This window comes from Schistocerca serialis, chromosome 1 (genome assembly GCF_023864345.2).
Source record: "Schistocerca serialis cubense isolate TAMUIC-IGC-003099 chromosome 1, iqSchSeri2.2, whole genome shotgun sequence".
Lineage (NCBI taxonomy): Eukaryota > Metazoa > Arthropoda > Insecta > Orthoptera > Acrididae > Schistocerca > Schistocerca serialis.
Window position 1 is genome coordinate 438786592 of NC_064638.1, and position 14282 is coordinate 438800873.

Sequence of the window (14282 nt, forward strand, 5' to 3'; positions counted from 1 at the left end):
GGATACTTTTGATCACATAGTGTATGTTCAATGTTAACAAATTTCTCCTCAAACACTCTCCTTGCCATTGTCGGTCTATATTTTATGTTCTCTACTTTGGCCATAATTTAATTTGCTGCCCATAAAGTAAAACTTGTCTGCCACTTCAAGTGTTTCATTTTCTAATCTAATTCCTTCAGTATTACCTGTTCTAATTCCATTATCCTTATTTTGCTTTTGTTGATTCTCATCTTACACTGATCAGCCAGAACATTATGACAACCTACCTACTAGCCCACATTTGACATGGTTAACAATGGCGGCACATCATGGCATGGAAGCACTGATGCCTTGGTAGGTCACTGAAGGGAGTTGGCACCACAACAGCAGGAGACGTCACCAAATTCCTGTAAATTCCGGGGAAGGGGCTGATGAGCTCTGATGGTATGTTAAATTACATTCCAGATGTGTACAATTGGGTTCAGATCTGGTGGGCTGGGGGGACTAGCACATGGAGTCGTTCGAGGAACACAGTGGTGATCTCCAATTCACCACATTCCTGGCTTTTTGACATGGCACATTATCTTGCTGAAAAATGTCCCTGCTGTTGGGAAACAGGATCACCTTGAAGGGGTGTACTTGGTCTGCAACCAGTGTTTGATACTCCTTGGCCATCATAGTGCCTTGCACAAGCTCCACTGGACACATGGAGGTCCATATGAATGTCTGCCAGTGTATAATCGAGATTCTTCCAGCTTGTCTCCATTCCACAGTATGGGTGTTAAGGAGCTGTTACCTTGGAAGATGAATGATTCGTGCCCTCCTATCAACATGATGAAGAAGGTATCAGGATTCATCAGACCACGCAATGCTCTGCCAGTGCATCAATGTCCAGTGCCGATGGTCATGTCCCTATTTCAGTCATAGTTGCCGGTCATCGACTGTGGAGGCCAATCGTTGGAGTGTTCGGTGCCTTGTATGTTCAGACACACATGTACTCTGCACAGCATTAAAATATGATGTTAGTTCTATCGTAGTTTGCCGCCTGTCCTGTTTCACAGGCTGCCTGGCCTACATCATCCGACATCTGTAATGAGGTATGGCAATCCAACTCCACCTGTGGACCTTTATTTCGCCACATGTTGAAGACACTCACCACAGCTTCCTCGAACATCCGACAAGCCATGCAGTTTCAGAAATGCTCGTGCCGAGCCTTCAAGCCATCACAATCAGCTCCCCTTCAAACTTAAATAGATTGTGCTCTTTCGCCATTCTACACATGCTCACTAATACTACATGCAACGTGTGTGTGTCTGCCTGTCAGTCATTTGTCATCAGGTGATGCTGCTATCGTCTGGATGGGTTCATATCGATAGTAGGTCACTGTCTGACGTTTGCCTGCTTTATTCATTCATTGATAGTCCTCAGTGCCGTCTTACTGCATTGTTATACTGGCTGAAAAATGGGGGATTGACTACTGTAAATGATGTAGCTGACAGTTGCACAGTTGTGTTTCACAGTTCTTTACTCCCCCTGTTCACAACCTCAAATATTACACAATTGTATGGCCAATGCACTATTAGTAAATCTTGATAAGCCTCATTAATAGGTTGCAGGCAAACTGCTACAGTAGTTTGCTGTTGAACATCATGAGCAGTAAAAACCTAACCACACAGTTCACAGTTCTTGCAGACTAATTAACTAGGAATAGCCAAAATAAATTAGGAAATTAATTACATGCACAAAACTAAACACAGAACTGGACCTGGTGCTATATTCCTTATGACTGAGGGCCAACCTTTCTCTTTTATGAAAATTCAAATTATACTCACATTAATGGTAATTAGGCAGAAATAAAAATAAAATGAATTTAAGGAGCCAGATGGCAAAACAAGAGAGGACGCAGTGAGATCCCAGCTTGCTTCGTCGCATTACCCCTCATTGGATTGACCAGTTAGATATTGCAAATAGCTAACTGGGCTTGTCAGTGACCACAAGTGAGCCCAGAAAGTGGGTTTAACATTCTACACACAAAAGAATATTACACAAGAAATCTCCGTATCAAAAATTACAGTTCATGTGTATTTCAAATTCCTACTTACATGAACTGGCCATATGAAATTCCCCATACAAAATATTTACATATAGTGTATTGTAGAATGGCACAAAATATAATTATATTTTTAATAAAAATAGGCATCTTCATCATAAGTGATGTCCTTTTTCGATAAATAAAGATTACATTTTAAGATACGTGTCAGTTTATACAAGTCCTGTCATGCTTCAGAGAATAAAACGATTATGGGTTGCAGAAAGTTAAATTACACTGGACCTTGTAGTTCATTTTCAGATAGAAAATATCACTTTTTCAATGTTTAATATTTTGCACAAGCACTTTCACTATTTTAATGAGCTTTAACATGTTTTCTCACCAAGTCGTCCACACCTTCAACAGGTCCAAGTGACAGCTAGTAAGGAAATGCACTGCTATCAGTTCCCTTGGAGGTGGTTCTCCTCTGCCACAGTACATGAAAAAAAAATCTGACAAAATACCCTACTTTAATACACTCACTTTTACTTCTAAGTATAAGGAAAAAAATGTTTCACACTAATGGCAAATAATACTCATTACTGCATAAATAAATACATTACAGTTCTCATAACATCACAATAATTAGAACTAAAATTGACTATAGTATGAAAAGTGGGAACTAGTAAAATTTAAAACCAAGTGCACATTACCCTACAAAACATTACTCTAGGTTATTGTTGTCTCAAACTGTTAAAATTGAAAGATTTGGTTTCTTTTCGATTTGCAAAATCACTAAAATTCCAAGCCCTGGTTTGAAATTCGCACCATTTATGGACTCATATCAACTTAATGTCCAAAATATGTACATTACTTCTAACAAAAACTCAGAGAATGGTCACCATCATATAACTTAATTACTACTCAAATCAAAATTAAGGGGATGGAAGTTGTACCAAATCATTGCCCTGCTTCTCCACTCAACTTTGAGTGCTACTGTCGTTCAACCAGAAAATTAAATCCTCACAAAATGTTACCAAATAGTTGACTTGTCAGAATATTCACATCACTCTAGCACCAAAGTTATCTCTTAATCAGAAAAATTACTTTTCTTCATTCCACTATTTCCACTTTTAAGTTCATAATTCCTCAGAACACAAATAGAAGTCTTCAGATAACCTATAGATCCGCTAATGCAGCATTATATGACTTGTACTCACTAAAATATCGCTCTTTCTGTTAAGCTCTCATTCCCAGCTGCAGTGTCATGAATTGCACAATATACACAGTACTGAATGTTGCCTAGTTCAAAAATAGATCATCAATATAGTTACACCACACTTGTTTGTATACAGTTATCTTTTTCATTATTCAATCATGTCTATCAGTTCCATTATTTTACCTTCATTTCTTGCCTCTTTAGCTAGTGGAGTACGTTCTCAAAAAAATATCCCTGTGGTAGATTCTAGCCTGAAGGGCGATGTAGATACAAATCTTGCTTATTCTTTTCACACACATTACTCCAGGCGACTATGTTCAAAGCTTTATTTCCTTAATGTTAGAAGAGCCTGTACCATGACACACTTAGTTATCTCCATACGCTGATTCCACTGAACACAAGCACTTCTATTATACCAAGTAATATTATCCTACTATCAAATTCCAGTCTCCCATTAAAATCAAATTTTCTTCTCCCATACCTATCCGAATAATTTCTTTTATCTCATACATTTCTTCAGTCTTATCTTCATCCACGGAGCTAGTTGGCATATGAACATGGACTACCGTGATGGTTATGGGCTCAGTGTCAATCATGGCTATGATAATGCATTCGCTGTGCTGTTTATAGTAGCTTACCTCATTCTTATTTTCTTATTCATTATTATCTGTAACACTATATTCACCTGATCAGAAATCCTATTCCTCCTGCCCCCTAAGTTAATTAATTCTCACTATATCTGACTTCAACCTATCCACTTGGCTTTTTAAATTTCCTAATCTATGTACGTGATTAAGGGGTCTAACATTCCATGCTCTGATCCATAGAACACCAGTTTTGTTTCTCCTGATGATATCATCCTGAGTAGTCCCAACCTGGAGATATGAGTGGGAAACTATTTTACCGCCAGAATGTGTTACCCAAGAGGATGCCGTCATCATTGTTTAACAATACATTAGGGCTGCACACCCTTGTGAAACCTCCCTGTGGGTTCGGGGGTAAGAATGGGCCCGCGGTATTCCTGCCTGTCGTGAGAGGTGACTAAAAGGAGTCTCAAATGTTTCGGCCTATATGTGATGGTCCCCTAAGGGGTTTGACCACTACATTTCAAAATTTTCTGTTAGTGCGCACCATCTGGGGAAGGACACCTTACATGATGCATTATATATCCATCTTGCCCTAAGATCTGGCCCATTCATTATTGTCAGGGGCATCAGGACTCCCGGCAAAGGCCATCCTGCCAGGTGGTCTTTGCTGTGGCTGCATGGGGCCCGTGGGGAGAGCCCATGGTCAGAGCGGGTGGCATCAGGGAGGATGACCCGCAATGAAGCGTGTTACATCGTCTCTCGCTGGTGGGCCTCCACCAGCAGTCTCTAAGCAATCGAGGTCTGACCTCAACAGCAAGAAATACCATCCAAGATCATTTCCCTCCCTTGGCCACTCCATGGGAGGAACGTATGGCTAAAGAAGGCAGTAGAGATTATTCACCCCGGTACCTCGTCTGTACGTGAGTTGATGGTGAATCATTTATATCGACAAAACCTCAGTTTTTTGTGGAGCATATAGAGGACAAGTTCGGGGAGGTGGAGAGCTTGTTCAAAATGCGCTCTGGTTCAGTTCTCATCAAAACAGCATCCTCTGCCCAGTCACGGAGGTTGCTCGCTTGTGACAAGTTGGGGGATGTTTCAGTTAGCATCACGCCCCACAAGAGTCTAAACATGGTCCAGGGTATTATCTTCCACAGGGATCTTCTTCTGCAGTCTGACGATGAACTACGCACCAACCTAGAATGACGAGGTGTTCACTTCATCCGGCGCGTCCATCGGGGTCTGAGGGATAATCAGGTAGCCACCGGTGCTTTCATTTTGGCCTTCGAGGGTGATGTCTTACCCGAAAACGTGAAGGTGATGGTTTACCGCTGTGATTTAAAGCCATATATCCCTCCTTTGATGCGGTGTTTTAAATGCTGGAAGTTTGGGCATATGTCATCCCGATGTACTTCCAGCATCACGTGTCGAGATTGTGGATGTCCTTCGCATCCCAATACTCCATGTGCCCAGCTTCCCATCTGTGTCAACTGCAGAGAAAACTATTCCCCTGCTCGCCGGATTGTAGGATATTCCAGAAAGAACGGCAGATAATGGAATATAAGACCCTGGACCGCCTGACCTACACTGAGGCTAAGCGGAAATATGAGAGGCTACATCCAGTGCCAATGACATCAACATATGCCGCTGCTGCAACAACGGTTCTATCATCTCCCGTGTCATCACGTGCGGTTGGCTCTATGATCTGTCAAATTCCACCTGCCCCCTTGATTGTGGGGGGCACTTCACTCCCTGTTGCTCCTGCTCCATCTATTTCAGGAGCAACACCCCCCACAACCATCAGGGACATCAGTTCCCACTTCCCAGCCTAAGAAGCATATGGCTTCTTCGGCTCCTTTCACCAGGAAGGGGTCCCTTGGGGACCTCCCTCCACAAGTTCCGACTAGCGGCAAAGCGGACACCCGCAAGTGGCTGAAACAATCACTGGTCGCTGGTCGTAGGGCCTCACGGTCGTCGTCTGTCCCTGAGACTGACCCAGTGAGGCCCTCCCAGCCTGAACCACCAAAGGCCCAACGCAAGAAGCAGAAGAAGAAAAAAGTTCCCAAGAATCTGGACATTGTGGTGGCACCCGTCTCACCACTTCCTACCAGCTCAGCGTCTGAGGATGAGGTCGAGATTCTGGCGTCTGCTGAAGACCTGGATCTCGCTGGACCCTCGGACGCAATGGATGTCGCTTGTGCGGGTACTGAACTGGCAGCATGTGACCCAGTGGCGTAATCTGCCTCCGCAATCCCTTCACGTTTTTCTCAGCCATGGACAATGTCATCCTCCAGTGGAACTGCGGTGGTTGCTTCCATCATCTTGCTGAGCTCCGACAACTTCTCAGCATTCGCCATTTCTTCTGCATTGCTCTTCAAGAAACTTGGTTTCCAGCAATGCGAACCCCCGCCCTCCGTGGCTATCGGGGTTATTGTAAGAACCGGGCAGCTTATGAAAGGGTGTCTGGTGGTGTCTGCATATATGTCCTTCACTCTCTTCACAGTGAGTCTGTCCCTCTACAAACATCTTTAAAGGCTGTTGCTGTTCGGGTGTGGATGCCACGGGCTGTGACTGTCTGCAGTCTCTCTCTTCCACCAGATGGTGATGTCCCGCAGCATATCCTGGCTGCGTTGATAGCCCAATTGCCGCCACCTTTCCTGTTACTGGGCGACTTCAACACCCATAACCCTCTGTGGGGTGGGTCAGTGGCAACAGGTCGAGGCGCCACCGTTGAGAATGTATTGGCACAGCTCAACCTCTCTCTTTCAAATGATGGTGCCTTCACACATTTCAGTGTGGCGCATGGCACGTACTCTGCCATTGATCTTTCGATCTGCAGCCGTAGCCTCTTACCGTCTGTCCAATGGAGTGTGCATGATGACCTGTGTGGTAGTGACCACTTTCCGATCTTTCTGTCACTGCCGCAATGTCACTCTTCTGGGCGCTCTTGCAGATGGGCTATAAATAAGGCTGACTGGGACTTGTTCTCCTCCATTGCTGCTATTGAGCCTCTTTCTAATGAAGCCATTGATGCGGTGGTTCACTCGGTCACCACAAGCATCGTTACTGCCGCAGAATCTGCCGTTCCCCGTTCTTCTGGGTCCCCTCGGCGTAGGACTGTGCCTTTAGTGGTTGCCTGTGATCGCCGAGGCGATTAAAGATCGCAGGCAGGCGCTCCAGCGTCACAAGCGGCATCCATCTTTAGAAAACCTTGTCGCCTTTAAATGGCTCCGTGCGCGGGCCCTCCGCATCATTCGCCAACACAAGCAGGAGTGCTGGGAACGGTATGTCTTCACCATTGGCCTCCATGTCTCTCCTTCGCAGGTCTGGGCCAGGATTAGACGCCTCTACGGCTATTGGACCCCTGTCAGCATCCCTGTGCTGTCACTGAATGGGGCAATTTGTACTGACTCCGACATAATTGCCAACCGCTTAGCAGACCGTTTTGCTCTCAGTTCCGCTTCTGTGAATTACCCACTGGCCTTCTGCTCCATTAAAGAGCGGTTGGAATGTTGGAGCCTTTCATTTCACACCCACCATCCTGAATCCTACAATGTCCCATTCACTGAGTGGGAATTCCACAGTGCCCTAGCCGCTTGCCGTGATACAGCTACTGGGCCAGATCGCATCCACTGTCAATTGCTGAAACACCTCTCAGTGGACTGCCAGCAACGCCTCCTCGACCTTTACAACCGTATCTGGGCCGAGGGTGAGTTTCCGTCGCAATGGCGGGAAAGCATTGTTATCCCCGTTTTGAAACCTGGCAAGAACCCATTGGAGGTGGACAGCTACTGCCCCATTAGCCTCACCAACGTTCTTTGCAAGTTGCTCGAACACATGGTGAGCCGGCGGTTGAGTTGGGTACTCGAGTCTCGGGGCCTTCTGGCTCAGTCTCAGAGTGGGCTCCATAAAGGCCGCTCTGCCGCCGACAATCTGGTGAGCCTGGAGTCAGCCATCCGTATGGCCTTTGCCTGCCGTCAGCACCTCGTCGCTGTCTTTTTCGACATGCTGAAGACGTACGATAGGACATGGTGCCATCGCATTCTCTCTACGCTTCATGATTAGGGTCTTCGGGGTCCGCTGTCAATTTTCTACAAAATTTTCTGTCGAATCGTACCTTCCACATGCAAGTCGCGGCCTCCCATAGTTCCTCCTGAGTTCAGGAGAACGGGGTACCACAGGGATCTGTCCTAAATGTCCGCCTGTTTTTAATTGCAATTAACAGGCTTGCTGCGGCAGTGGGAATTTCTGTCTCAGCTTCCTTGTATGCTGATGACTTCTGCCTCTACTATAGCTCCATTGGCATTGCAGCTGCAGGGCACTATCCGCAAGGCACAATCTTGGGCTGTAGCGCATGGCTTCCAGTTTTCAGCTGCCAAGACCTGCGTTATGCATTTCTGCTGGCAATGAACAATTCACCCTGAGCTGCGGCTTTATCTTGCCGGCAACTTCTTGCTGTGGTGGAGACACATCGGTTTTTGGGTGTGGTTTTTGACACCCGGTTGACTTGGCTCCCACATATTTGGCAGCTTAAACAGATGTGTTGGCGGCACCTTCATGCTCTGCGATGCTTGAGCCACTCCAGCTATGGCGCCGACCGATCTATCCTCTTTGGGCTGTACCAGGCATTAATCCAGTCCCGTCTGAATTATGGGAGCCTGGCTTATGGTTCAGCATCCCCTTCTGCGTTGCGGGTGCTGGACCCAATCCTTCACAGCAGGATACGCCTTGCCACTGGTGCCTTCCAGACCAGCCCTGTGAACAGCATACTTATGGAGGCAAGTGTCCCTCCACTGCAGTTTCGGTGCCAACGTTTACTGGCCGCTTATGCTGCACATGTTTGTTGCCTCCCCGGGCATCCCAATTATTGTCTCCTGTTCCCTCAGTCAGTCGTCCATCTCCCAGAATGTCTGCCCTGGTCGGGTTGTACAATCGCGGTCTGCGTCAGAGAGCTTCTCTGGGGGCTTGAGGTTTTCCCTCTTCCACCTCCTTTCCGGGTCCCTCTGCGTATACCCCCGTGGTGTGTGCCCCGCCCTTGCCTTCAGCTCGAATTGGCACTGGGCCCGAAGGACTCAGTCCCTCCATAGGCCTTCCACCGCCGCTTTCTTTCCATCCTTGCCACGTATCAGGGCTCTGGCGTTGTTTACACTGACGGTTCTATGGTTGCTGGTCGTGTCGGTTATGCTCTGACTCTAGGGGACCATTACGAACAATATTCATTGCCGGCTGGATGCAGCGTTTTCACTGCTGAGCTGGTCGCCATCTCTCTTGCCCTAGAGTATATCCGCTCCTGCTCAGGTGAGTCCTTAGTTATCTGTAGTGACTCCCTGAGCAGTTTATGAGCTATCGACCAGTGTTTCCCTTGCTCTCATCTGGTGATGGCTGTCCAGGAGTCCCTCCATACTCTTGCCCGTTGCGGCCGCTCTGTGGTAATTGTGTGGACCCCAGGCCATGTTGGGATACCGGGCAATGAACATGTTGACCGCCTGGCCAAACAGGCCACCAGTAAACCATCTCTGGACGTAGGCCTCCCGAAGACTGATTTGCGAGCGATCTTACGCCGCAAAGTTTTCGAACTTTGGGACACTGAATGGCGCAACCTGACCACACCAAACAAACTCCGTCCTATCAAGGAGACGACGGATGTATGGCGATCATCCATGCGAGCCACTCGCAGGGACTCAGTAGTCCTTTGTTGGCTCCGCATTGGCCACACCTGCTTGACAGACAGCCATTTACTGCGCCCTGAGGACCCGCCTCTATGTCGCTGCGGGTTGGCTTTGACAGTGGTTCACATTTTGGTGGCCTGTCCCATTTTAACTGTGCTGAGGCAGACGTTTGCGCTGCCTGACGCTCCCTGCCCTTTTAACAGATGACACTGCCATGACAGGCTTAGTTTTGTGTTTTATTCGGGCAGGGGGCTCTTATCACTTAATCTAAGTGTTTGCCTTTTTTGTGTTGAGTTTGGCCTTTGGCCTACAATTTTAGATTGGGTTATATTTTTAGTGTGTTTCTAGGTGGTTGGCTTTTCATTTTTTGTCTCTATGATTGGCCAACCACTGTCACACTCTGTGTGATTTTAATTCCTTTTGTCTGGTCTCTGTCTAAGTCTTTCTTGTCCTGTTTCGTCTGCCGTCTTTTCCATTGTTCTTTTTTACTCTGTGTGGGTGTTTGAAATTTTGGAAAAACGGGCCAATGACAGTAGCAGTCTGGTCCCTTCAATCCCACAAACCAGCCAACCAACCAACCCTTGTGAAAAATTACAGCTGTTGTTTCCCACTGCTTCCAGCCATTCGCAGTATCAGCACAGCAAGGCCTTTTTGCCTGTGTTACAATGTCAAACCAAACAATGGAAAATCCAAGCTGAAACATAACAATACTATGAAAAGGATAGTTTCGACTTGCCATATAGCAGAGATGACAAGTTGGAGAGATGTACAACAAAAAGATTGTCAGAAAATGATCTTTCAGCCAAAAAGGCCTTTATAAAAAATAGGTGAAAAACACACACACAAAATCAAACTCACACATGCAGTCACAACTCACACACACATGACCACAGTCTCTGGCAGCTGTTGCTAGACTGCCTTGATTTGGAAGGAGCAAGGATCCATAGTGATGGATAAAAATACATAAATAATGTAGAATTACATCAAAACATTCTCAAAATAAACCGAAACACGTGAGAAAAATCGCAAAAAGAATGAAATGGATGAAGTAAGGAGGAATACGATGAAATCTGAGGGGGTAGGCCGATAGTGAAAGGCAAAAACCAACTGAAATTGGCATGAAGACACAATGGGATCAAAGGAAAAAATAAAATAAAATAATTGTAATGTGGGTTGTAGGTCTGTGGGTGGATAAGTATGAGGAAATGAGATTGCAGGTGTGACTGGATTAGATGAGTTCGGGTGGGGAGGGATTGATAGGATGAGATCCAAGTTCATCTGGCACAGGAAAGGTAAGAGAAATAACACGCGAAAATACTCAAGAGTGACGCAGGAAGAGAGATAAATTTGGACGTATGGGATTAATGACATCAGCAGGAGTAATGTGGTACATGAGGTGCCACTCCAACAATCAATGTGGTCTTGTAGCCATCTGTTGTGTGCAGCTGAGATGCTTGGTACAGTGTGGTTCATGCAGTGGAGCATGCAGTTCAGTTTGTAAGGCAGCAAGAGAAACACAGGAAACAAGAGAAAGATGGATGGACACTGAGTATAGTAATGCTTTAGAAAATAGTAGCAAAGGAAAACAGCACCGTGTTATGGGATGTAAGAAAAGCTGTCAGGCAAAATCAAACAATGAAAAATCCGCAATGTAGTGTAACAACATTATGAAAAGGCACAACAAAAAGACTGAAGGAAAGTGAGCCTTGCCCCTGCAGTTGCTGAAAAGCCTGTTGCCCCTCTTCAGGAACCCCGTGTTTGTCTGGCATCTCGATAGATACATACCCCTCTATTGTTGTTGTAGCTATGGTACAGCTATCTCTATTCCATGGTTCATGGGGCGGGGGAGGGGGGGGGGGGGAATTATGTAGTACTTATCAGAAAAAGTCAAATAGAGATTAGACTGTTGTTTGTGGAGGTCACAGAAGCACCATCCAAACTGGGTCTAAAAGGAAATTATTAGGAAACGAAGCACATGATACTTCAAAGACGTAGAGATGAACATGACAATTAATTGTCTCTAATAATTGACAAACATAAATTCAAACATATTAAACAGTTCAAATTTCTGGGTAAAGTGTTAGATGAACAAAAGTAGGGACAAGTTGAACTGAAAATGAGACTGCAAAAGGCTAACAGGACCCACTAGTCCATAAAAAAAGCTTCTAGTCCATAAAAAAGCTTCTAGGGTCTAAACTACAATAAGGAAAACTAAAATGAAGCCACAGTCATCAGACCAGTTCTACTCTGTGAAGCAAAAATGTGGAGTTTAACAAAAACAAGACAACATCAGTTACAAGTTATTGATGACAAAGTGTATAGGGAAATTTATGGTCCATGCTATGATAATCACAAAGCTAGATGAGTGCACATGACGCAGAAGTCCACATGATATTACAACAAGCAACAATAATTAGCATAATAAATTACAGAAGAATTTAATATGCAGGCTTTCTAGCTAGGAAGAAAGAGAATCAAGTGGTTTCAAGAATATTCAAGAAGTCATTTGGTAAAAGACCAACGAGGAGACCTAAGAATACATGGCTAACTGAAATTAAAACGTTATGCAACAGGGTGGGTGTAAATGATTGGCAATAAATGTGACAAGATAGAAGCATTTAGAGGCAACAAGTGAGACCAGCAGGGGATCTCAGAATCCCTTAGAAGCCAAGAAGAAGGGAATGTATAGATACTCTTCATGTAGCTATACATTACCTAGAGAAATGCACTTGTGATATATAATTTTCTTTGTTCAACTTGTGCTCAGGCGACATAATGCTATTACTTTTTTCTTCACTCTAGGTTCTGTGAACAAATAAGGAGTTTGTTAACTTTTTTTATAAACAAATAAGTTGCTTTAATTTGTTTTTTAGTTCTCTAACGTTCTTATGTGCAGTGGTAAGGTTATTCAGATACGTTTCTCTTATGTGTGACATTTAACTTATCTCCACCTTTGGTAGAGTACCTTATATGAATGAGGTTTTTAACCTAAAATGACTCTCAGGTGTAATTAAAGGAATTCTACCATTGGTTATGCTACCAGTTCAGCTAATATCTTCTTCACCTTCCTATTAAGTTTCAGGTTGAGTAATGTGTATCCCTGTCTCCCAGTAGCTGCAATTGCTACAAAGTGAATGTGACCACCACCCAAATGTAGTGGCGGTTGGGTCAGTTCCTGGTTAAATCACCTCATGGCATAAAAATAACCTAGAAAAGGTCATCGTTAAAAATGTTTAAGATCTCTTGAAAATGTCCTGATGCTTTACTGTTGCACACTTAAAAATTCGCTCTGATTATTTCATTGCTTTTCCAGAGATATCGTTTTTCAACAATGGAAGGAAGCTAGTGACAAGCTGAAACTTCGCTGTGATATGTTAGGCATGAATGAACAGTGTAATTGGTAACACATTACCTGTGAAAACTAGGGATCCATGTTCAAAGTACTGCTGTGACACACACATTCATCTCTGTTCATCATTTTCGCAAACTGAAGCATCAACTTACAGTGAAAATATGCCCAGAAAATTCTCTCTTAAGATTGACTCTCTTGTTACTTGTACTTCATGCGTTTTGGATCATGTTGTCATTTAGCATCTGCATTGAGTTTGCATAACTTTCTGGTGTACAGTTGTTTATAATTATATTTTTCATGCTGTCTAGGAAGTCTGAAAGTGGAGGAATTAGAAGAAGACGAAGATGTGAAAAATAATGTAGAAAGGGGTACAAGTCCTGTGAAGACACCAAAAATTTCCTGTCCACAGCAAGTGTGAGTATTAATGTAAAATCAACGAATGTGGTGATAGTTATCATCTGAGGTGCTAGTCTCAAAAATTTCTATTAGCTTGGTTAAGATAGTTAATGCCTTTACCTAAACTATTTTTAGGTGTGAAAAAGCCTCGTATTGGTGTGTAACATTTCATTATTAAAAATGCTCTGCAACTTTCTTCTTGCAATGTTTTCATGGCATGTAATACAATACGTAGAAACAAGTACTAACATACCTACTGTATCACATGTTATGTGTATGATAATCATTCTTTGAAATACAGCATATGAGCAATAAAAATATAATTGGAGACAGCAAAGTGATGATCCTTTTATCACTACATTTTTTTGACTCCATTCTCTCAGCTATATTATATGCAAATACTTGAGATATTCCATCATCACACTTGTTTTTTAATGCCATTCCTCATTAAGTTCATTCAGTATATTGGCTTTTCATATTCAAGTTTTGAAAGATGTGCTGCTGCCTCCTTATGCTTAAATGCTTCTCTGAAGTTTTGCCCTGTCAAATTATAATTGAAACTCAGCATTTCAAGAATAGCATCCATCCTCTTTGTTGAAAGTAAGATGAACTGCTGCGTATATTTCATTGAATGTATACAACTAAATTTTTGTCTTCAGGTTTTTCACATTAACATATTGGAAGAGTGTCAGCAAATTAAGGCAGTGGAGGAACACTTTATCCACTATTTATATTCAAAATGTTGTAAACTTACTGGGCTCCTCACTGTTGCCTTGTACATCTTTTTCTTCTTTCAGCGTCCATTTGGTGGCTGCTAGGCACTTTAAGCAATTTTTAAATAATTGAAGACAGCACTGCTGAAATCAGTGATAAAGATTAGATTTCAGACAATGAGATTGATAGGTATCACTAAGTAAGTCAGTAATGTACAGCTGTCAAGGAGTCTTAACTTAATAAAGAAGTGGCCATTCATGATAATGATAGATGATGATGATAACTATATGAACATTATTCTATGAAGATTGAAGCACAACTTTATGGGGCTCACTAT

At 43.7% G+C, this 14282-nt stretch overlaps 1 protein-coding gene across 1 annotated transcript in view; it reads left to right on the top strand.

Moving 5' to 3' along the window:
• The window catches only part of LOC126472697 (ubiquitin carboxyl-terminal hydrolase 34), a 529852-nt gene that overhangs the window by 57166 nt on the left and 458404 nt on the right, over positions 1–14282 (top strand). Inside the window, exon 10 of the mRNA XM_050099952.1 lies at positions 13144–13249. Coding sequence (XP_049955909.1) covers positions 13144–13249 — 106 coding nt within the window. The remainder of the gene's footprint in view (positions 1–13143; positions 13250–14282) is intronic.